This window comes from Epinephelus moara, chromosome 12, assembly GCF_006386435.1.
Source record: "Epinephelus moara isolate mb chromosome 12, YSFRI_EMoa_1.0, whole genome shotgun sequence".
NCBI lineage: Eukaryota > Metazoa > Chordata > Actinopteri > Perciformes > Serranidae > Epinephelus > Epinephelus moara.
This window is the reverse complement of record NC_065517.1, coordinates 24455968-24478134: the sequence shown is the minus strand read 5'-3', so window position 1 is coordinate 24478134 and position 22167 is coordinate 24455968. Positions and strand designations below refer to the sequence as shown.

At 41.2% G+C, this 22167-nt stretch overlaps 1 protein-coding gene across 2 annotated transcripts in view; it reads right to left on the bottom strand.

Annotated features, from left to right (window-relative positions):
* The window catches only part of otofa (otoferlin a), a 129902-nt gene that overhangs the window by 57155 nt on the left and 50580 nt on the right, over nt 1-22167 (bottom strand). For both annotated transcript variants that reach the window (XM_050058906.1, XM_050058907.1), the window contains exons 4-5: nt 19499-19598; nt 14045-14244 (exon numbers count right to left, since the gene is read on the bottom strand). In XM_050058906.1, the coding sequence (XP_049914863.1) occupies nt 14045-14244; nt 19499-19598 (300 nt within the window). The remainder of the gene's footprint in view (nt 1-14044; nt 14245-19498; nt 19599-22167) is intronic.

Sequence of the window (22167 nt, the reverse complement as noted above, 5' to 3'; positions counted from 1 at the left end):
GTTCTGCTCCCAGCTGTTGTCTCTGTCACATTTGGGGCTGTTTTTCCATCATGGGTAACTACCCAGCTTGACACATTCGCTCGTGGCTCGCGCAGAAAATAGACCAGACGCCGAAATGATCACTGCAGGGCCGGCGGCGGAGCTGCGCAGCGCGGCCGGTGTGGATGACACAATCGGTTAACATGGGCGCCGAAAGGAAACTGGCTTCACTTCTCAGCGCTTTGAGGCTATTCGCGGCGCTTCCGCGGGCGGTGCGGTTCTTAACCGTGTCACACGGGGAAGAGGGAAGAGGGAAGGTGGCTGGAGTTCCTCCAACATTTGCGGTTAGATTATCATATTTTTTTATTGACAAAAATAAAGGCTGCTTAGGCTGATTTTTTTATGCGCACGTGCCCCTAAATATTTTTTACAGTTCGCACACACCTATCTTTAGTCGCAAATGCGAGTGAAACGCTCGCACTGTCGAGCCCTGATTTGTCTCTATCTATCTCAGTCCAGACAATTTTGCTCCTATAATGCACAAGTTTGGCAATTAGTGAGTCCGGTTTGGGTTTGGATGGTCCATCAACCGGTTGGTGATACATACCAAAAGGTATTAATAATAGCTAATAGCTAGCTAGCCAACTGTAGGCTGTGGTAAGTAAGTGTTATGACTCACAACTGAGCAAGCAAATCGCTGATGTTCTAGTGTCTGTATCACGTAGGGGAGGGGTTATGTTGAGGATGGCTCCAGTGCGTCATCGAGCCATGATATCAGGCCCATCCAAAAAAATCCCAGACACGAAAATAGTGAAAAACTACAATTCGGCACTGTATAGTTCACGTGTTTTCAGCAGTTGTTTTCACACATATCTAACATAATGTGTTCTGAGAAAATGTCGATTTTACTTTACATGGACTTTAATCTCGAAGGAGTCTAATATTAATGAGCACTGTGCTTACAATGCTGACAGATCATTGATCCCACGACGTGATTAATACAATGTCACACACCCCCCTGCACCTCCCAACACACACAGGATATTATCAGTCATCTTCACAGTCGCCGGTTACAAAGAGACTTCAACTACTTTTGCTCGCAGCAGCAAGGATTCAAGCAAAAGATTGACCTGTTCTAAAGTTAGACAATACAAGATGTAAATCCAAATCTTCAGCCTTGTCTTGACCAGAAAAACTCACTTTACCTTTTATTGGAGACAAACTCAGTTAGGAGTTCTGATTTATGCCTTTTAAACTGAAATTCCCTTTATCAGTCCCTTCCAAAACAAAACAAACAACCTTTACCCAATTGTTTCACGTCTGATTAAATGTTTTCTGATCTTAAAGTCTTTTCAAATTTGGGTAACTAAACCTTTTGGGGTCTGGAAACAATCCAAGTTCAAAGGAAACCAACACTAACTGGGGCTACATGTGTATGGAGTCTCTTGTGTCAAAGTCTGTACAACAAACTTTTCTTCCAACAGCTTTCCTACTGCCATTGTTTCTGAGAGAGAATAGCCATAAAAGGTCACGGTTACATGTCAGGAATAGGATAAGCAGATGTAGGAAGAAGGCCATTAAGTTAAAGACTGCAGCTCTGACAGCAGTACAGAGTGAATTTTCTGCACAAGAAAGTGATTCTAGGAAATTCCACGAAAAAAAACAAAAAACAAAAAAACAAGCCATCAAATATTTTACTTACTTGTCTTTTGATCCCTTCATTCTCTTTTCCTTCCCTTTGCTGAGCCGAGTTAAGAGTGAATACAAGGACAAACATCAGAGACGAATGCTTTCAGCAGGAGACCACGTCTGGGTTTAAAATAAGATGCACCTTTAGAGTTTTCACTTTTTTAACAAGCCATCCCTCTCTGCAGCTTTAATGACAGAACCTTCAGAAATGTCAGCGTGAAGGCAAAGAAAGTTCACGTGTGGGGTTTCCAATTACACAAATGGAAATATGCAAATCTAGACTTTACTTTGGAGGTTTGCAGGTAAAATTCACAAAATATCAAACTTTAAACGAAAATGCAGAGAAAAGACTTGTTGAGAAATCAAAGTTAAAAATACAAGAGGATGTTGTACCTATTATTTTCCCTTTCCTTCTTTTGCTTCGATCTGAAACAAAGACCATAAATGCATCAGTGACTATCACGTAAACTGTAATATCTGAGCACTGTACATCAACCAAACACACAAACAAACACCTTGAACGACAAGCGAAGCTCGTTCAAGCTTTGTACTGTAGAAACACTGTATGCAAAGCCACCGTTGCATATCTGAAAAGCAGAGAACTCGGGCAACATATGCACGTGTGATTAAAGCTGAAAATGAACCGTAATTTAAGTATGTCTGGGGGTGCATGTGCGGTAATCAATACAACATGAGAGCATGAATTAATGGCCTCATTGCACGTGTAAATTGCAGTAAAGATAAATTATCTGACTGAAGCAGAATTACTCCCAAGGTTATGTACCTGTACCTGGCAGCTTGATTTCCATCTCCTCCATAAAACAGGAGTTTCAAACTGTGCGTGAAACATTCTCCTCCCAGTAATGAATCCATCTTTAATGTGCATGTCAAGCAGTGGGGTAAGGAGCAGAGAGTGGGTGTGTATATTGCACTTAATTCCAGAGACCTGGCTTTGAACTTTCTGCAAGCAGATGGTCAAATATGGACACATCTGCACGTGTAAAGAAGTGGTGGTTAAGCACTTTTAAAAGAGGTTACTGTTGTGCCACCGTCAGATGGTTTCACGTTAACATGCTGTTGCTAGTAGCAACGCCTTCTGTTGAGCTGACAGGGTTAGATTCACCATTTCTGTCCCTGTTGTAACCAGCAAATATTTATTTCTTAAAGCTATTTTGTGACTGTGGTTTAAGATATTAAGGATATTTTTCTGAGAGCAGATTAGTGCTAGCTGATCTACCCTTTATACTGGCTACCTGAGGTTAATGTGCTGCTAATGCTGCATTCACAAAATGCCATAACAACACTAAGAGGAACAGGAAAACCTCCTGTTATTGTGACTGAATCAGTGTTGCAGTACTCCAGATCAGTGTTGGTCTCAAGACCATCTTTTGAAGGTCTTGGTCTCTTCTCAGAATCGACTGCATTTTAACTCGTTCTTGTCTTGGTTTCAAAGAGGGCTCATTTTATTCTAAGCCCGGTCAAGGCCAGAGCTGCAGGGATATCACTAAACTGCCTGTGCAAAAAAAGGGAGTGTTAAATGAAGTTTGTTGATTTCAGCTCCTTAGTGTTTGTATTTGTTTGCTCATAGAAAACAAAGTAAAATTCCCACACAAAAAATAAATCACCTGTGCAATGCCTTTTGATTAATTTACCGAGACATTTCTCATGGTACACTTATTGGAGAAATCTTTGTTTGTGTGGGTGTTTTCATGGAAATGTGGACTGATCTGAGAAATGCCTGTAGTTTAAATGTCCCCAGGGCCACTGCTGGCCATTTGTGCAATCTTAAGTGAGACAAGACGAGATGTGAGGTGATGTGTGATGACCTCGGCTTTGGAACAACCTCCCACTGAATATCAGATCAGCTGACTCTGTTCATGTCTTTAAATCTCATTTGAAAACTTACTTTTACAGATCAACCTTTCCTGATGCTTGATGGACTTACTGTGTTTATGGGAGTGTATGTATTTGCAGCCATGTGTATATGTATGCATGCTTACAGCTATATATGTGGTTAAGTGAATAAGTTGGTGAAGGCGTATGTACATGCTTATGTTTAATTAGTATCACTTTTGTTCTGTATTTTCTTCTTCGTGGAAAGCATTTTATGCTTTCAGCTTGAAAAGTGCTCTACAAATGAAGTTATTATTGTCATTATTACTAAATAAATAGTACAGAGCTGTCCCAGTACAGAAGTACTATAGAACAGACATTTTTCAGAAGTTGCGGGAGGCTCTACAGAGGCAAACGTCTGCATTACGTGGCTGTAAGAACGTCCAACGTGTCCCTCCCCCCTCCCACATATTACCTCTCCCATGGACTGCACTACTGCACTTTAGTGGACTTCTGCAACTGATGCACTTTACCCCACTCTCCCCCCCTTTTTTTTAACACATAATACTATTTATCTTTATGTTGTATGTGGTAACATAATGTGCTACTCTGAGTGCCTTTTAATTGCCCCCCGGGGATGAATAAAGTGCTTTGAATTGAATTGAATGAGGTCATTATATGACAGCGTCTGAGCGAGTTCTGCATCGATGCTGATAGTAGAAAGACGTCCAGATGTTCCTGTCCCATTGTTGAACGCAGGTATGTTTTAATGAGCTTAAGATTAAAAAAACTTCGCTCAGCAGAGGCAACTGACTCTTTAAATAACTCTAATTTAAACCTATAAGAACAGCACTTGGCAAGCTCGTGCTGCAGCTGCTCTGTGTTCACCGAAACCATCGGCAGCGCAGCTCAAACAGCGTTGTGTCTGAGAGGGCCTTAACTGGGAGAGTTAATGCGACGCATGTAATTACAATATAATAAAGCATTTTATTTATAGGCGCCTTTCAAAGCACTCAAGGACACCTTGCAAAACATAGTTAAAAACAAGCAGCAATGTATCCATAGATCATAAAATCCAATAATTCAAGAATGTACAGTAATAAGTTAATGAAATAGCTAAACAGGTTTATGACCTGTACTGCAGCCAGCCACCACTAGGTGATCAATGGGGAGCTGCTGTGCCTTCCGTGTTTCTATACGACCATGATTTCACCCAATACTGGCAGTATTGGGTGAAATCATGGTCGTTTTTACTGGAAGCAGTTATGAAAATGTGATACTAGTCTGGTATGGTATCACATTTTCATAACTGCTTCCAGTAAAAACTTTAATAGCCACGTTGTGTCTTCAGTCTTTATTAGAAGCTTCTTTAGTCTCACTGTATAGCTGTGTACCTGCACACACAGTGAGGGCAGAACAGTTACTTTGAATTATATGTTCACTGTTGTCAAGCTGTTGAATGGGTTTGGAACTTTGCTTGTGTTTTATTTATATCCAGCTAAATGTGATACAGTGTGTATTGTCGAGTGATGAGGGGGGGTTCTTCCCTTGCTTGTGTTCTGGCCTTTTGCATGTGTGCATAAGTGTAGAAGATAAAAATTGAACCACCAGCGATCAATAATTCATTGACATATACTGTCTGTACGTTCTGCTCTGGGGGCTCTGCTGAATGGAGCTCAGCGAGATATCCTACACACACCTGTTCCTTCTCCCTCAAACACACACACAGAGTGGATGCACATATTTCAGTGCTGCCAGGATCCACTGGACTGGAGCCAGCCAAAGATCGGCTCTACCTGATAACAGAGTTGGGGGATGAAAACTCTCACTAAACCAGAACCCTGTGTCCTGAAACCTTATCGAGTGCTCTGCAGTCCTCCTGCTGCCTCCCTCTCTCAGTGGTTTCAGTCCTTGGCAAATTTTTTCCTCTGCTGCTCATCACGTAATGTTTTTCTAACTTTATACTTTGATAGCAGTGAGACCTTTACTTTTACATGATTACGTCAGACAACTGTGATGTTAGCTGCTGAGTATCTGCTTTATTTACCCACAACAAAGTTAACCAATACAGTAACCGATATGTTTTGCCTGTGATCTTGCATATGTGCCCATAATTTTATCCTCATTAATGTCAAAAAAGTTGGAAGCTAATGCAAGTTTAATGCCCTCAAAAATGCTTTGAGTCTTCATGGCCTACATACTGTACAGCAAACAAAACATTAAACAAGGGATTTGAGCTGATTTTTATAATGTGTGTGCACATATATCCGCAGAATACATATGCCTCCGCAATTTTACAGTGCGCTTGTGTGGAGGATACATCATCTACATAATGTATACTGAGGAGAGGAAGAGGGAGGATGGTGGAGGAAAAAGAAGAGGAAGGAAGGAGTACAAGAATGTACATTACACAACAACTGTTTTTTCCATGAACACTTTTTTAAAATTTTAATAGTCGCTCCAAAAAGCACTCTTGCATTTTTTACTCTGTTATTGCGTCAACTGGGCTGCCTTCAGACTACTCTGAAGGCTTTCAGAGACAAAGTGTTTCTTTTTATTCGACATCCCCGCGTCCCGGGGACTCCAAAGACATTTTATCTTTTATGTAATCATATAAATATAATCATTTTTAATGAGAAAATCAGTTCCTAGATCCTAGCTCCTATCTGGGACAAACACACAGGTGATGCAGAAACTGGGATTTACCCCAAGAGGCACGTCTTCATGTCGTCATCGTCTGCTCCAACATCGGGGCTTGAAACAGAAAAGTAACAAGAGAAGAGCTCACACACTCGCTCAGTGTTCAAATTTACACACTGTGCTACCAAACAAGCTGAGAATAAGAACCACTGCAGACCACAGCAAAACATGAGCAGAGCTGACAAACACAGAGCAGCCCCCCAAGAGAATACAGCTACACGAGAAGAAACAAGGAATGTCAAAAATCCAAGACAACCACTTCAATCCAGCATCTGTCTCTGCAGACTGAAACAAAGCAGAACAGCTGAATAATACATTCTCCAACGTAGCATGAAGGATTGATCATGAATAATCACATTTTTATTTGATTGTATAAAAAAGGAAACTTTGATGTTTTTTTTTCTTTTTATCCCACATATCGCTAAGTCTTAAACATAATTGGATTCTGTAAAGCCTTATCTGTGATTGGAATGTGTCAGCAATGTGTCGACTCACTGATCTGAAGATTTTTATTTGCTGACAAGGGCATACTGTACTGTACATCTGAAAGCTGACAGCTTGCAACAGTGTACTATAAATGCATCTAATCAGCAGTGGTGCTCCCAGAATTTTTTCTTAGGGGTGGCCAGATGGTGCCACTGACAATGTTAGGGTGACACAACAAAACCAAAAGCCATAACTGAATTTCAGGAATCCAATGAATAAAGGCTACTTGAAAACTTTTACTGGGAACAAGCCTTCTCAAGTTCTGTAGGTACCCATAACACCCATTTTCATTCAAATATCTTAATATCATAAATTTGGAGCTTTATCTCACCCCTTTGCTACAATGTATGGTGACATGGTTCGTACCAATGGATGCCTTAGGTTGTCTAGTTTCCCAAGATACCACTAGTTTAAAAAACAAAACAAAACATGCCAGCCTCTAAAGGCCCCCACACACCAAGTCAATTGTTGGCTGTTGGTCAAAGTTGGGCCGTTGGTGAGCATCTACTGCCTTCGTTGACACTAGTTGGCTTTGTGGTGGCGAAAAGGCCTAGAAATACTTCACCCTTAAGGTCAAGTTAGAAGCAAAACTTGTTTATTAAAACTGAGTAACCCTGAATGGTCTCACTCTGGGGAGAAGTCTAAGAGCAGATTGACCTGGCAAACATTGAAGTGGTGAAACATTGTGATGGAGAAACATTGTGAAGGGGAAAAAGATGTCATTGGCAGAAGAAGTTGTGGTAAAACGCCAAGTATTCAGATGAAGATAAGCGCAAGTTCCGGAAACGGCAGGAAATCACACCCACACACATACACACACGTGGAAAGTTAGGTATGATGTTTATCTGAGGAGGGCTATAAGAATGTTCAGAGAACTGCTCTACACGGCTGTCTCATTGTTGTGGTATGTGAAGTTGTAAGCTGTGTCTTCAATAAAACACCCGCAAAAGGTGGTGCATCTACCCCAAGTCATATGAGTCTTTCTTCAACATTTTTTTCCCTGCTAATTCAGCATGTTGAACTGGCATCAGCGAAAGTGGAGCCTGTTGGTGAAAGAAATCACTCTGCTTGGCAGTTCAGCTCATCGCACAAGAAGAGAAACAGTAGTGGGAAAGGTAAACAACGAGCTAAAGAGGGAGTGACGTCGATGCTTATTTCATGAGGTAAGACTGTTTTAATTTATCCATATAGCAGAAATCTTTTCTGAAGGTTTGTATTATTGTTCCCTCGGGCACAGTAAGCATGTGCTAACTGGCTTACTAGCGTCAATACATTCTCCCGGTTTCCCTTTTTAAATGACGATTACAGACAACTGCAGTCTGCTGGTATGGATGGGTATGTCCTCTCACGCAGGCACAGAACATACATGCTTGTTGGCTGTCAGTTCGGTGTGTTCATGTGCAATTTTTTTGCTGAGACACGTCAACATGAGGTGGCGCAGCAAGGGGCTCTTGTCGCCGCTAGCTCTCTGAAGTCAGTTTGGGGTGTCTGGGCCTTTAAAGACAGTAATGATGGGTTCAAATTGTTATTGCCTGTGGGTGGGCCAGCAATTTTTTGAAGGGGGTCATGCCCCCCCAATGGCCCCCTTGTGGGGGTGCCACTGCTTATCAGGCAACATATGTGAAGAAAACCTGTGTGGGTAGAGCCTCTATCAACAACAACCTCTAACCTCTAATAACCTGTAAGATTAATATAGCTACACTTTATGAGAATGGCATGTTTCTGTATCAGATGACATATCAGTCGTTATGAATGTTTCCACAGGGAGTCAGTGCTGCAGTGGGTAGACCCACTGAGATAAAGACGAGTGAGATAAAAGGCCTCGCAGCACCTGCACGACAGCACCGTGTGATAATACATTGTCAACCTGTGACGCCAAAGCTGTCTTTGAAGACACAGCAATTTACACCGATGGACAAATTAATCACGCACTTTGCAAAAATAAATAAATATATAAATGAACACTTGTATCAGTAAACTATCCTTTCAACAGAAGCTTTGCTCGGGCTGAATTGTTTCTCCTTTGAGTGCCGATTTGATGTTATGCAAATGAATCATGCATATTAAAACAGTTTGAATAAACACAATGACTATTTACAGCAATATGTTTCAGTGGGGCAATGCCAAATAATTTATGAATTATTTTTACAAGAATAAAAAAGCCTTTCCTGTTAGCCTGTTGCACCAGTGTTAAAGTATGATCACACTCCAACATGCGACCCCATTTCAACTCATTGTCTGTTGTTTTTTTTTTTATGTCCAGAGATCAAATGACAATTGGAGCCCTAAATCCATTCTCTTCATGTCTGGCTCATGCGCTCTTCTACATGCACTATTCAGCAGATCTGCTTCACTGACAGCAAAACCACGCAGGGGGTGATTTATTTATTAGGAATAACAAAACCCCTGCAAAGCCGGCTCATTGTGGTGTCGCAGATAGCACAAAATGCTTCATGGGCTCCGCCATAAATCATCCTGCAGGACCAGAGACGAGGCACAGGGTGCTGAGAGGAGAGGTGGCAGCAGTGGGATGGTCAACCTCGGCTGCAATTTCACTCAATTAGGAGATGAGGAGGAACCAATATGAATTAACAAGCCACCTACATTCTACTGCAGTCATGCTGTACAGTTATAATGAAATTTAATTCCCACTGGAAACAATGCAATGAGCACAAACTCCACTGGAAGCAGCAAACATGACCTTTAGGTGGCAGGTGATAGAACAGAAATAGACAGCAGTGGGTGGAGTGCAGAGGACCATGTAGATACAGTTCTTCTGTTTGTTCTTCCGCTCTGTGTATGAGCAAACAGTTTCGGAAATAATGCATAATTGAGGAGTTTGTGCTTGCATCCCTCTCAAGTGCTTTACAAATATAAGTCCTGCTCTGTCAAAGTTTAAAGTTAAAAGCCTCAGAAAGACTTCTGGGACCTAATGACAACACCTTTTATAAGTTATGAGACTAGAATAATAGCTAGGAGGGACATATACCTCTCCAAGACAGATGTCAGATATATTTGACTTAAAGTAAAATGATCACTGGTGAGGTGACATTGCTGAGAATTACTGCATCTGCATGAAAGAGGAGGTAAAACAGACACACAAAACCACAAACCCAAAGGTGGTAAAGTCAGACAGACAGGGAGGATGTAAGAAAATACCTTGAGGCTAAACTGTTTACGACATTCCCCTCTTTTTCTTCCTCCTCCTCTTCCCTAGAGGAACGAGAGAGTCATCACCGGTTATCATCTCCTGCACGTTAACACTTCATTGCCAGAGTAAGAACAATTCGCACTGGCTGCAGTGTCAGAACTCACAACACAATGACGCATCTTAAAAAGTTTAATTCTGAAAACCTCTGGACCAGAAATAAACTGAGCAGCTGGTAATTCATGGAATAAAAAGGGTTTGTATGAGAAGTGGCAAGGCTATTAAAATCTTTCCACCAGCCCATCAGTCTGGCCGAAACCAGTACGAGGCGGATTAGAGTTAGATTTGTTGGCTAGGCTGGAAGTTAGTTGGTATTTTCTCAGCAGCTCTCGACTTCTTTTTTTTCCTCATTCGAAAGCCCTAAGGCAGCCTTTGCAAAGTCTGACTGACAGCTCTGTGCAACCACGGCAACTAGATGACAGGTGCCCTCGTCAAGCAGCAAGGACGAAGAGCTTGTTCACCTGAATAAAGGGGTAGAAATGTAATAAAAATTTGATATGAATAAACACTTTATTCTCACAAGTTTGGTGACTGCTTTCATCCCACTTTTATTGAACCCTTTTACAGTATCTCTCCGCAGCAGTGCTTTTTTCTTTTAGTCGACCAAATCCCAATACTGTTATCTGTTACATAACACCCGTGGGATGCTCTAAAACTTAGATTAGTCAAATTTTCTTGTTTTCCTCGGGCTGCATCGATTCTCACATCGGCAAACCCTGAATAGATTTTAATTTTATGCTGCAAGAGAGCGAAACTTTGGCTTTTCGTGTCAACAAAACAAAAACAAAAACATGCAACCGACAGTATTCAGCCTCGCACATACACATATTTTTCACACGCCCATTCAACATGCAGCATAATGATGGATTTAGGGGTCTGGCTGTGCAGGTAGTCTCAGTGGAAATCGATACCACCCACAGTGTTTCACATAGCTACTGTTCAGCAAAACACGGCAAGCAAACCACAGAGGAAGAGCGAGGAACTGTGCAAAGAGGCAAAGAGCAGCCACAGGGGCAGAAGGTCTTACAGTTTTTCATGATAAATCTATACAGACTTCAACAGCCTGGGGTTACTTGTTTATTATTACGAAGTAATGTAATATAATCTAAACTGTAAAACAGAACATGAAACTTCGGCCACAGTGTTTCTCCTTTTTCTGTTTCAATAGAATGTTGACAAAGTTGTAAGTGACAAGCAAGATTCACATCGCCATAGTGTCGGTGACATCTAATAAACAAACAGATTTCATGAATGCTGTTGGGAAAACTGTCAAGAAAAGTCTCTTCCTACAACACAGCTTCTTTGAAGGACATTATTTCTGCAAACTTAAGAGTACTTAAGTGATTTCACATTGCACTCCTGTAAAACTGTCAGACTCACACAGTTTAAAAAGTATTAAAATCAATGCAGCAGAACTAGAGACATCATCTTTTTTATTCCACACATTCTTCTTTGTCACCTACATTACCCACAGTGCATCTCAACCGCTGACAGTTTGGTAAGAGATTTGGATGTGTCACGCTAATAACATAGATTTATTTTTTTCGGTTCAGACTTCACACAGCTCACTGTGGGGCCAGAAAAGACTGGGCAATATATTGATATTAAATCAATGCCGTGATATGAGACTACATATCGTCTTAGTTTTTAGATTGCGTATCTCGCCGATGATTATTTATCAAAAATGTCATTGTGTAAATATTTTGTGAAAGCACCAATAGTCAACCCTATAACATCATCGCCAAATCGACACTGAGGTAATTGGTCAAAATATAGTAATATTTGATTTTCCCCATATCACTCAGCCCAAGGCTATACATAACTTTTTCCACAATTTTTTTTGCAAATACAGCAGGGCTTGAAATTAACTTTTTTACATGGTAGCAAAATTTTGGGAGCACCCACCGTAATGTAAGAAGCACCAACAGTGTAATTGTTTTTTTTTTTATTGCAACAAAAAGTCGACATTATACTGTATACATTACATTGTATGTGTATAGTACACTTATCATTAACAACTTTTTCAGTTGAAGACATTTTTAGAAAAAACACCACTGAACCAGTGAACACCACTGTGAATGAAAGAGAAACTTTAGATGATGATAACACTGATGATGATGACAGTCATCACCAGTATTATCATCATCTAAGGTTTCTCTTTCATTCACAGTGGTGTTCAGTGGTAGCCTGGCGTTGCCAGACCCAATTTGAAAAACGCGAATGGGTCTGGACATGGAGTGTACATTTCCTCTATTCCCGAGGGGCGGTATCAACGGCTGTCACTCAAAGTGCCCCTTCATGCAGTTGGAAAGATGGAAAACCAATCAGAGTAAACGAAACGTGTGACGTAGGCTAACACAACGCCACTGTAAACAGACCAGCAAGCAAGTGCAGCGTGCAGCGGAGATGAGCTGTGATGGTGTCTGGGAAAGAGTGTTGCCGTCTTTGCGGATTTCCTCCTCACTGTGTACTCCGAGTAGCATGGCTGTGATTCCCAGCTTGGTCGCTTCCCTGACTTGCTCCTCCATGAGAGCAACTAGCGGAGAAACAACAATAGCCACTAAAAAAGTCTTTCAGCGCCCTCTTCATTGAGTGACAGAAGTGCCGCAGGGTTAGGGTTAGGTTGCACCAGAAGAATCATTTACACTCGCACCAGTGCTCCCAATTATATTTTGAGGTCGCACAGATGAAATTTTGGTCACATATGCGACCAAAACGGTCGCAATCTCGAGCCCTGTACAGTGATACAGATGTAACCGGTGGACTCTAGTGTTGCCTGTGTTGTGTTGATATGAACAGGCCCACACTGTGGATATCTTTGGAGGCGATCTTCGTTTATTCCTAACAACTCTGACAGCAAGAGGTAAGAACAAAATCCTCTGTCAATTATGACTGTATAACTCAAGCTCCAACACAGATTAAGTGACACAAGAATATGTTAGCATAAAATAAACTAATGAACATAGCTAACAGCGCTAAAACACGGAAATTACTACGCGAGCAATGCCGCTTACCTCTCCCACGGAATACAACAGCAAAAGTGGAGAGGTAAGGCAGGAGACACCCTTTATAGGTGGGGTGCCCCCAAAGGTGAACGTAGGGGTACAGAAACTGAGTATCAAACGTTCCACATATTGACTGTGGAGGCCTAAACATGTCAGGTAATAACAACTGAAACAAATTTTGTGTAATTATAATACTTAATATTACAAATGTACACTTGACTTTGTTACACATATTACTGCTGAATAATTGACCCTGTCGCAACTTGAAATGAATGAACACACCAGATTCTGACCTTGGCATTTAATTTGATCTCAACTACATATCTGTAAAGTTTCATGCCTACATCTTGCATGGTTGCAACACTATCACTTTGATCAACTCTGTCCACATATAAACACCTGGCAAAATACTGAAAAAACGGCCTTTGTGGTATACTTGCTACAATAGGCTTCACTAGGACCACATTTTGCCATGATGACACAAGCACACACACACACACACACACACACACACACACACAAAGTGAAAACAAGACAAGCTGTCGCGACAGTGTCGAGGCTGGTAAATATCTAAAACTACTTTTAAATGAAAAACGTCTGTTTTAATTATCTTCATTTACTCAAAGCCGCCTTCCAACTGCACGACTTATTTAATTCAATCTGCACAAACATTAACATCTGCATCATTACTAAGGTGTTTGCAGAATATGTGTCATTCTGATTTATAGATTCCTATAGAGGATAATATGTAATTTTGCAAAACTCTCCCCTTTACTGCAGTATATGGGCATCAGTGTCTGGTCATACATTCTTATGTAGGTGTGCACATTGTCATTTAGCCCAGGACCCCGCCATGTTACCCATCTTAACAGTAACAGCTGTTACATCAGCTGGAAAGCAAGAAGCCTCATCAATGTGTGAATGCTGGATCCATCTGTCAACTTCATGTTATTGTCTCTCGCCCATGTGTGCCTCAGCAGCACTGTTACTGTTAATGATCTCTTAAAAACTAAACTACATAACAACATTTCTTGTTTGCAGTTGTGGAGAGTCATCAACGTAATATTCAGAGGCAAATTAAGAGCAGTTCCCAGCCTGACTCATAGTCGAGTTATCATGGAGATAGTTTGCGTATTTGACTCACTTCCTGAAGGTTGGTATGGATCCCTGCAAGGATCGCCCAGGAGACGTCCCTGACCCGTGGCTTTGTCCTGACAGCAAGCTGTCCGTTTCAAAGGCAAACATCCCATCACGGTCGTCAGGAACATCCAGGAACTCCCCATCGCTCCAGACTCCCACTGTGCCGTCCATCGACTGGTATCTGATCTCTATGGTAACGCTGGTCTGAAAACAGAACGAAAGCTATTTTTTTTCTTTTTCTGTTAATCAGCAGAGAGTTAATAAGGCTTCACTTCTACAGAGGTCACAGTGCAGTTTTTCTACTTCAAAGCATTGGAGGATCATTTTTATCTTAATGTAGCAAAGAAAATTAATTCACAGGGTTTCTTCACATTTTCCATTTCATAATTGCATACGTTTTCATACTGCATAGAAAACCTGAATACTAATAAAAGGTGCTAATTTATTCAAATCCACCTGTTTAGCAGACTTCATTATTTTACTTCTCAGCTGCTCCTCCTCTGTTAATTATCTTTGCCGCCAAGGACTTAAAGACATGTCTAATCTACAAAACTCCTACAATGCCAAAACTGAAAGCGCAATAAATATCCCTGACACTGATGTTATTTGTTTGTCAGTGTTGTCATGACTGTGAAAACTTACTCTCAGCTGTCAAGATAATTATCAAATAACTTCTATAAGCCTGAGCAGCAGGCTTGCAAAATCATATCAAAATAGTGTCTGTAATTATTGCTCAAAATTCTGTTTTATTAAATCTTTCTACTCGGCCAATCAATCATTTTCGTGTTTCTATCCTTCAAGTCTTGTTATGTTTCATGTGTTATCTTCTTATCTTTGATTTTTAGCCATGCCAGCAGGGTGGCTGTGGGATGGACCCCATGGGATGTCAGCTGGTCCTTTGATCCAGACTGAAATATCTCAACAACTATTGGATGACTCACCATGAAAGTTCAGACTAGAGCCCTGCGCGGGACTGTTTTCTTCAACCCGCTCCCGCTGAATTTCTGACCATTACCGCCCGCAACCGCAACGTGTGTATTACACTCCCGCCCGCTCCCGCAATGTGTATGTCCACTCCCGCCCGCTCCTGCAAAACTCTGAGAATTTATGCCCGCACAATAATAGAGATCGATGATTTTGTGTCTTCTCCCATCCCGCAGGAGAAAACACGTCATTTTATAGGCTAATAATAAAGAGATTCATGGAGTTGTTTGTTTCGTTTCCCTGGCCTGCATGTCTTTTGACGCACTGGTCAGGAATAGCGCTCCTATTTCGTTGTTTTCATTTAGTTTTTAATGAAATAAAGGCTGTTTCATATTCTATTCTCCTCCTCTGTATTTATTTATTTTTCTACCTTTATATAATCACGCAGTGATTGAGGTTAAGGCAAGCCCGGCGCCAGGATGAAGTTACTGAGGGGGCGGTTAAAAATTACGAGGGGGCAAATCTTTATTATGCAACATAGGTTCACACAGTGAGTTATAACGAGCCTGCAGCCGTGCAAATTGTTGCGCGTAATGACAGCTCGTCGCCGGTGAAACACAATAAACTGCACGTCTTCTTTCATGTTTGTCTCATGACAGATGGAGCTTACAGACAGACAGACAGGTGGAGCAAGCTGTAAATTGGTATGAAAGCTGGTTCAGGGCATATTTGTCAATTTATTAATAAATATAGAGTGGAAACGCTTATGCATGTGCACCAAGTTCCCGCAGTGTTTTTTTTTAGCTGCCCGTTCCCGCCCGCAGCAAAGTCCAAACCGCCCGCTCCCGCTCCCGCAATATTTGCGTTGGGTCCCGCAGGACCTGGCGGGACCCAGTCCCAATGCAGCCCTCTAGTTCAGACATTCCCCAGAGGATGAATCCTACTGAATTTGGCGACCCCCCCCAATTTGTCCAATACCTTGGTTTATGGCCAGATGACTGCTCTACTAGTGACCTTCCCATCAGCCTCAGTACTTTGTGTTATTGCTAATTAGCAAATGTCAAAATGCTAACACACTAAACAAAGATAATGAACGTGATAAATATTACAGCTGCTAAATTTCAGCATATTAGCACTGTCACTGTACGCTTGCTGATGCTAGCATTCACCTCAAAGACTTAGGCCCAATTCCATTTCTACCCCTTAAATCTTCCACTTGGTATTGAGTGCCCTCGTTTGCGAGATAACCCTTGATGAGGGAAGTGAGAAATATTAGGGTAGAGATCTTTCAAATAAACTCTGGCACATCAGAAAACTTTGTGGGTTTGGGTACAAAGTGTAAACATGCATTTACAATGGGGGATATAAATATTCAACACATCAACATTTTTACATTTAACATATTTCCAATGCAGCTCTTTACATGAAATTTACAAAAGGCATTGGCAGAAACCGTAACAATCCATAAAAAGCTATGCATCTCATCGTCAACATCCTGGTGGATGGTAACTGATTTTTCTCAAGAAATTCCTAGTGCATGGCTCCATTCATCGTACCTTTGATAATTTGGATTCTTCTGGTACCATTAAAAGAGAAACAACCCCAAACGATGATGCTTCCATTTCCAAACTAAACTATAGGTGTGGTACATTTAAGGTCATATGCAAAGGCATTTCTCCAAACATGACACGTCATACCACTTACAGAAAAGTTAGATTTTTCTCATTTGACCACACTATGTTCTCCCAGTAATCTATAGCCTTCTCCAAATGTGTTGCAGCAAACTTAAAACAAGCACCATGTGACCCTCAACTGGTTCCAGAGGATGAAAATAAAGGCTTGGAATGACCCAGTCAATCACCAGACTTAGACCTGATAGAACATTTGTGGAAGATGCTGAGGATTCACCAGTGGGTCCCCCAGAGTCCTCTAGATTTAAAGGCTGTCTGTGAGGAGGAATGAACCAAAATCCCATCTGAACACTGTCAGAGATTGATTTCTTCAAGCAGGAAGCATCTCAAAAGCTGGCATTGCAAAGAAAGGCTTCTCCACCAAATAGCAGATACATTTCAGTTAGTATGTTCAATATCTTTTCCTGTCTCAGAACACTTTATTGCACGTAACTTTTTTATGGATTGAAATGTTACAATTTCTTTTGAGTTATTATCAATATCAATGTAATATCAATGGGAATATGTTTAATGAAAAATAATGTTCACATTTCCCCCACTGTATGTTTGTATATGCCCTTTTTTTTTGCTTTTGAGTTCATTTGCTAAACTCCCCACATATATAACACCAACTTGGCCAAATGTGGCGCTGTGACAGGATATTTATCAATCAATCCAAACCTGTCCTGAAAGAGTCATAACCTTAAAGTTTAGTCTTGGCTTATCTATCGCAATCCATTTAACTATGTTCAGAAAAAGCTCTCAGCATGGACAACAACCTTTAACAGGACTATAAATCTTCTGTTCTACCTAGTATTTGCTGGGGGAATTCAGAGTGACAGTGAGTGTTAGTTTAATCCAGGCCAGAGGCACTGGTGACAACGTAGTTTGTCTTTGGCGTCTTCTGGGGAGTCGTGTTTGGACAAATATTATCCTCCCGACAATGACCTCATCTTTGTTACGGAGCGGCCAATTTATTCTTCTGACAAAGACGGATGAGAAGAAAATATATTTCGGGCTGTCGTTCTCCTTTCTCCCACCGTGTCACTCTCGCTTTCTTACATCTTCGCAAGGCACTGTAGTCCACAAGGAGTTAGATTTGTCACTATGGCAACCACACCAGTGCAGCTGTGGGTAAAACTGTTCTCTCTCAGGTTATGTCGGATTTAGTTTCTTTCTAGAGATGCACAGTGCTGAAATTGTCTTAATTGTACAAATGTATTTGAACATGTTCTTACACAAGAAGCCACTTGCACATGTCAGCATATATGCGTGTGTGTGTGTGTGTGTGTGTGTGTGTGTGTGTGTGTGTGAGCCCTACAGCACTCCCAAGCTGTTTGTCATCATCTCAGAAACATCCCATCAGCACTCCCTGCTCCACTAACACAACTCTGAACCCTGTGGTGCTTTAAGAACCTCAAGTGGTTAGGTTCTCCCTTGTAAATCCTATTGTACTGTTCTCACAATGTCCAATCAATAAAGGATATCAGGATTAATGTTAAAGGAAAGGATCCTAATGTGCTGATGTTGCTAAGAGACTGTTGTATCTCCATCAGATCCTTGTTCATGTGCAGGTCTTAAACGCTGGTGCCTTTATAGGCCAGATGATGGCTGTTACTTCTCATATTGCCACCGCTGCAGGTGCATTGGAAGATTGATTTCTCCATTTAATGTTTCCCTTTTTGCTTGTGAATGCATTTGCTGACAAATAAGATGTTATATTAATTCTACTGCCGTAAGGCAAGTCATATCATTTTGTAGCTATAAACTGTATGATTTAAGCTTTTGTAAACTGTTTTAAGATTCTAGTTTTCCCCTTTAATTTCCAGTTTACTGACAGTAAATATATTCTGAATCAGCTCTTTGTTGAAGGTATGTGAGATTAATATTTAAACCCAAACCCATGTCATTAATGACTGCCTCATATCAAATTATTCTGTATGTCTTGTGTATAAAACTTTGGGGATCTCCACTCACATTTTAAATAGTTTTTTGCCTATATAGCATTAAGCCCTTTTTAGATAGGAATTGTCTTTTTTCAGCATTGGCAGTGAAAACAAAATCGGGGAGTGTGGTAAAATGCCGCCTGCCTACTTTTGTTTATACAGAATGCGCCTTTTTCGGGGCAATCTCTCGTAAGTCGACCTCTTCGTTTGCGAGGGTAAGGAGGGCGCGCAATTCCTTGTCTCCCCAGTTGCTCATCTTTACAGTGTCTGTCAGATTTGCGTTTCCCTCTTGCTACTAGCTGCTTGCTAATTCCTGCTATCAGCTGTTTCCTGTTTATCCACCACCAGTGGGTCACATGTGTGGCGTCTTCAACAGCTCCTCCAGTTGCGAAAGGCCGCCTCGGTCTGTTGAAAGTAAAAGGGTTCCGCCAATATGACTACCCTATGAGGCGGAAAATTGGGCATCTCGGATCAACTCGCCAATCCGGCTCTGTTTGTCTAAATGCTCGCAGCTTGCCAGCAAAACGGCCCAACAATCGCGGAAAATCTGGCAGTGTAAAAGGGGCTTTAGTTTGATCTGATGGGATCTGTGTGGTTGAAGAGGCTTCATGTAATGCGGGTTTTAGACCTCTACGTCGAATCGACATAGTTTGTTCTCCACCACCCCTTGAAAAAAATTTCCTGGCTCTTCAGCTGCTAAATACATAAACCAGCAAGTTGCTAACCTAGTCTCCCATTTGTTGCTGGACAGATACTGTACAGTGGGTTTAACACAGCTTGTTGGAAATTTCTCTGTGCGCACCATTTTTGAGCGCTACTCCTTGAACAGAGGTTGTGCAGTGATATGAACCGGCTCTTCAAAACATTTTAACCTCCCTGTAGCTGTCACTCCAATGTGAGAGCAGTGTTTAGCGTTACCTTTATTGACGTGTTGTTGTCGTCTATGAGTGTGTCCGTCAGCTCAAGGTGTCCCTCCTCAGCCACCTTCTGAAGCACCATAGAGAAAGTCCCCACCAGTCTGCAGGGAAAAACCAACAGAGAGTCACTCGTCGTAATGAGAAATCAGTGAGATCAATACATAGCTTTACATCAATACATAGTGTCCTTTGTTTCTCCTCTGCTGCCCATCGGTCCACCTCTGTGTCAATCTATAGTGTCTTTTTACTCATTATTGTCACATCGGTAGTTATCTACGTGTTCAGTTACACTAATAAACACTGACATATACTGTAGTACTTTTTTAATCACCAAAAGCATCTGGTCTACACCGCTCTGTCTCACAGTGTGCAGGTGAGTGTGTGACAGTGATATAGTCATGAGTAGACTGTTGGTGTAGTGGGTGGTGATGGATATGTGCTGTGACAGACATTGAGAAAGTGCCATATGCCTTTGTCACCAGCCCACTGCAGTCTGTCACTCCTCAAAGCAATTTAAAGGAAGTAGATAGCAGCTCTCACATACACAGAAACTGTCAGTCTTCCTTTCACCTGGCATCCCCTCTTTATTGTCCTTATTTTGTATACAGCTGTACTTCAGGGTGAGAAACAATGAATGTACATATTTACTTTTAATTCAAAAACTCCCTGCTACATGGAAGTTGCCAGTACAGCTGATCCCACTGAGAATCAACTCTAAGCTTATTGGCTTGGATTGTTAATCCATGTGGCTGCCTCCATACTGCACTTAATGACCTGCCTGTGTAAAACAGTGGGCAGCTGCACCCAGGAAAAGTTCAGGAAAGAAAGCTCAGACCAGCTGATTGTAAACTACCAACTCTGTGTGTCACATTCAGTGGTGTTTGCCTAATATTACACTACAATAAGCACCATTAAAAACACATTCGAAACCCCTGGTGTGACAATTAGTGAAATTGTTATTGGATCTACTTATATTAGTATCTTAACAGATGAAACGCTAAAAATTATGTTCCGAAAGCTTCTGCCATGTGACCCAGGTCTGCAGACAATTCTGAAAGCTAATTCTCCAAAGCTTTCAAAACATTTCTGCACCAGACAGCAATTTTCTGCCACTTCTCTTAAGCTCTTATCAGTGCCCCCAAGGACAAGTAAATACATGGATGAAGACCTGCACACCATTCATTCAAGCCATTACACTAAATGAAAATGTTATTCTTTCCTTTTATTTTCTGAAGTTGCCTGTTAATGGCGAGAAAAAGAAAAGTTCTCTTTATTTGTTTGAATTTAAAAGTAAAGCTGAAGGCTGCAGAGACCTTCGTGTCAACCTCAGTAGGTGCGTCACATTTTACATTTAACTGAAACTTCTTTTCTTCTACATTTGCCTTAAAATGAAGGTTTTAGAAATTTGGATGACTAGATTAACACAATGTAAGTCTTGCAAGGTAAACTGGAGGAATAACATGTTCGGCTACCAATCACCTTTTCTTTGTGTAAAACCTAATGCTTGAATTCATGGATTATCTTTACATAGTTACGCCCCTTATGGGAGCCACAATGTGTGAGGCTTTCTTCATGTTCATTGCTCTTTTACTGGTCAAGCACCTGTCTTAAACCGTTTTGGGATGTGTGCAACTACTGCTTTTTTATATATATTGGAATTTCTAGCCCTTTTACACAGAGATCCCCAACAGGGCCGCAACAGAGACCCTTCATTACCTTTGCTTTTTTAAACAGAACCAAACAACTCAGGCGTAAAACCACCACAGAGTGTGATTTTTAGATAGCACGCCGGAGTACCTGAAGCAGAAGAGGCACATCGGCCTCTAGTGTGACATAAAATTTGCGCATCAGGCAGCACTTTCTAAATAACAATGGCATAACAAGGCTATAAAGGTAATTTACGGTCCCTGTTATACCGCTATTGATCTTGTCCTCTGCTCTGAGATAAGGAGCTCCTGGACCTTGTCGTCTCCCCGATTTGCAGACATTGTCTGCTGCTAGCTGCTTTTTAAATACCCCAGTGTTAAGTCACACACGTAACATGTCATCAAAACTTTACACCCTGCTGGCTGTCCATTTTACATAGATGTCGATTTGGTGCAGCAGGGTTCAACGCTAAGGTTTTTTTTTCACTTGACTGGTCGGGCAAGTTGGTCAGAGATCTACTTGCCCTAAGTCAGTTTTTACTTGCCCTATAAAAATTGTTTAATTTAAGCGGCTATCAAATAACAAAGACTGCAGTTATTTTTATGTTATGTAATCTTTATTCACACAGTATTTATTAATTAAAACAACATGTCATGTATTGCAGCTTAATTCCTACACAAAAATGACAGTGTCAGGGCTTAAAGTGAAAAATTTGTCAATCGTTCTCCGTCTATAATTCTGCGCCCTACTTGAGCCATGCCCACCTCTATTTATTTTTCACCCCTCTCTCCAGTTCTGCTGTGTTAACACTGGGTTTAATATATTTTGCTTCCATCTCTTTGCCCTGCTCTACTCTACTTCAACGCTACTTAGCTCTCTCTACTCTACCAGTAGACTACCACATCCACCTGTTGCACAAAATGCACACAGCAGTGTTTCCCCTAGGATGGAGTTGTAGCAGCGGAGGTGAAGCACACGCATGAAAAATAATTTTCACATGCGTGAAACTTTTTTGTATGCTTG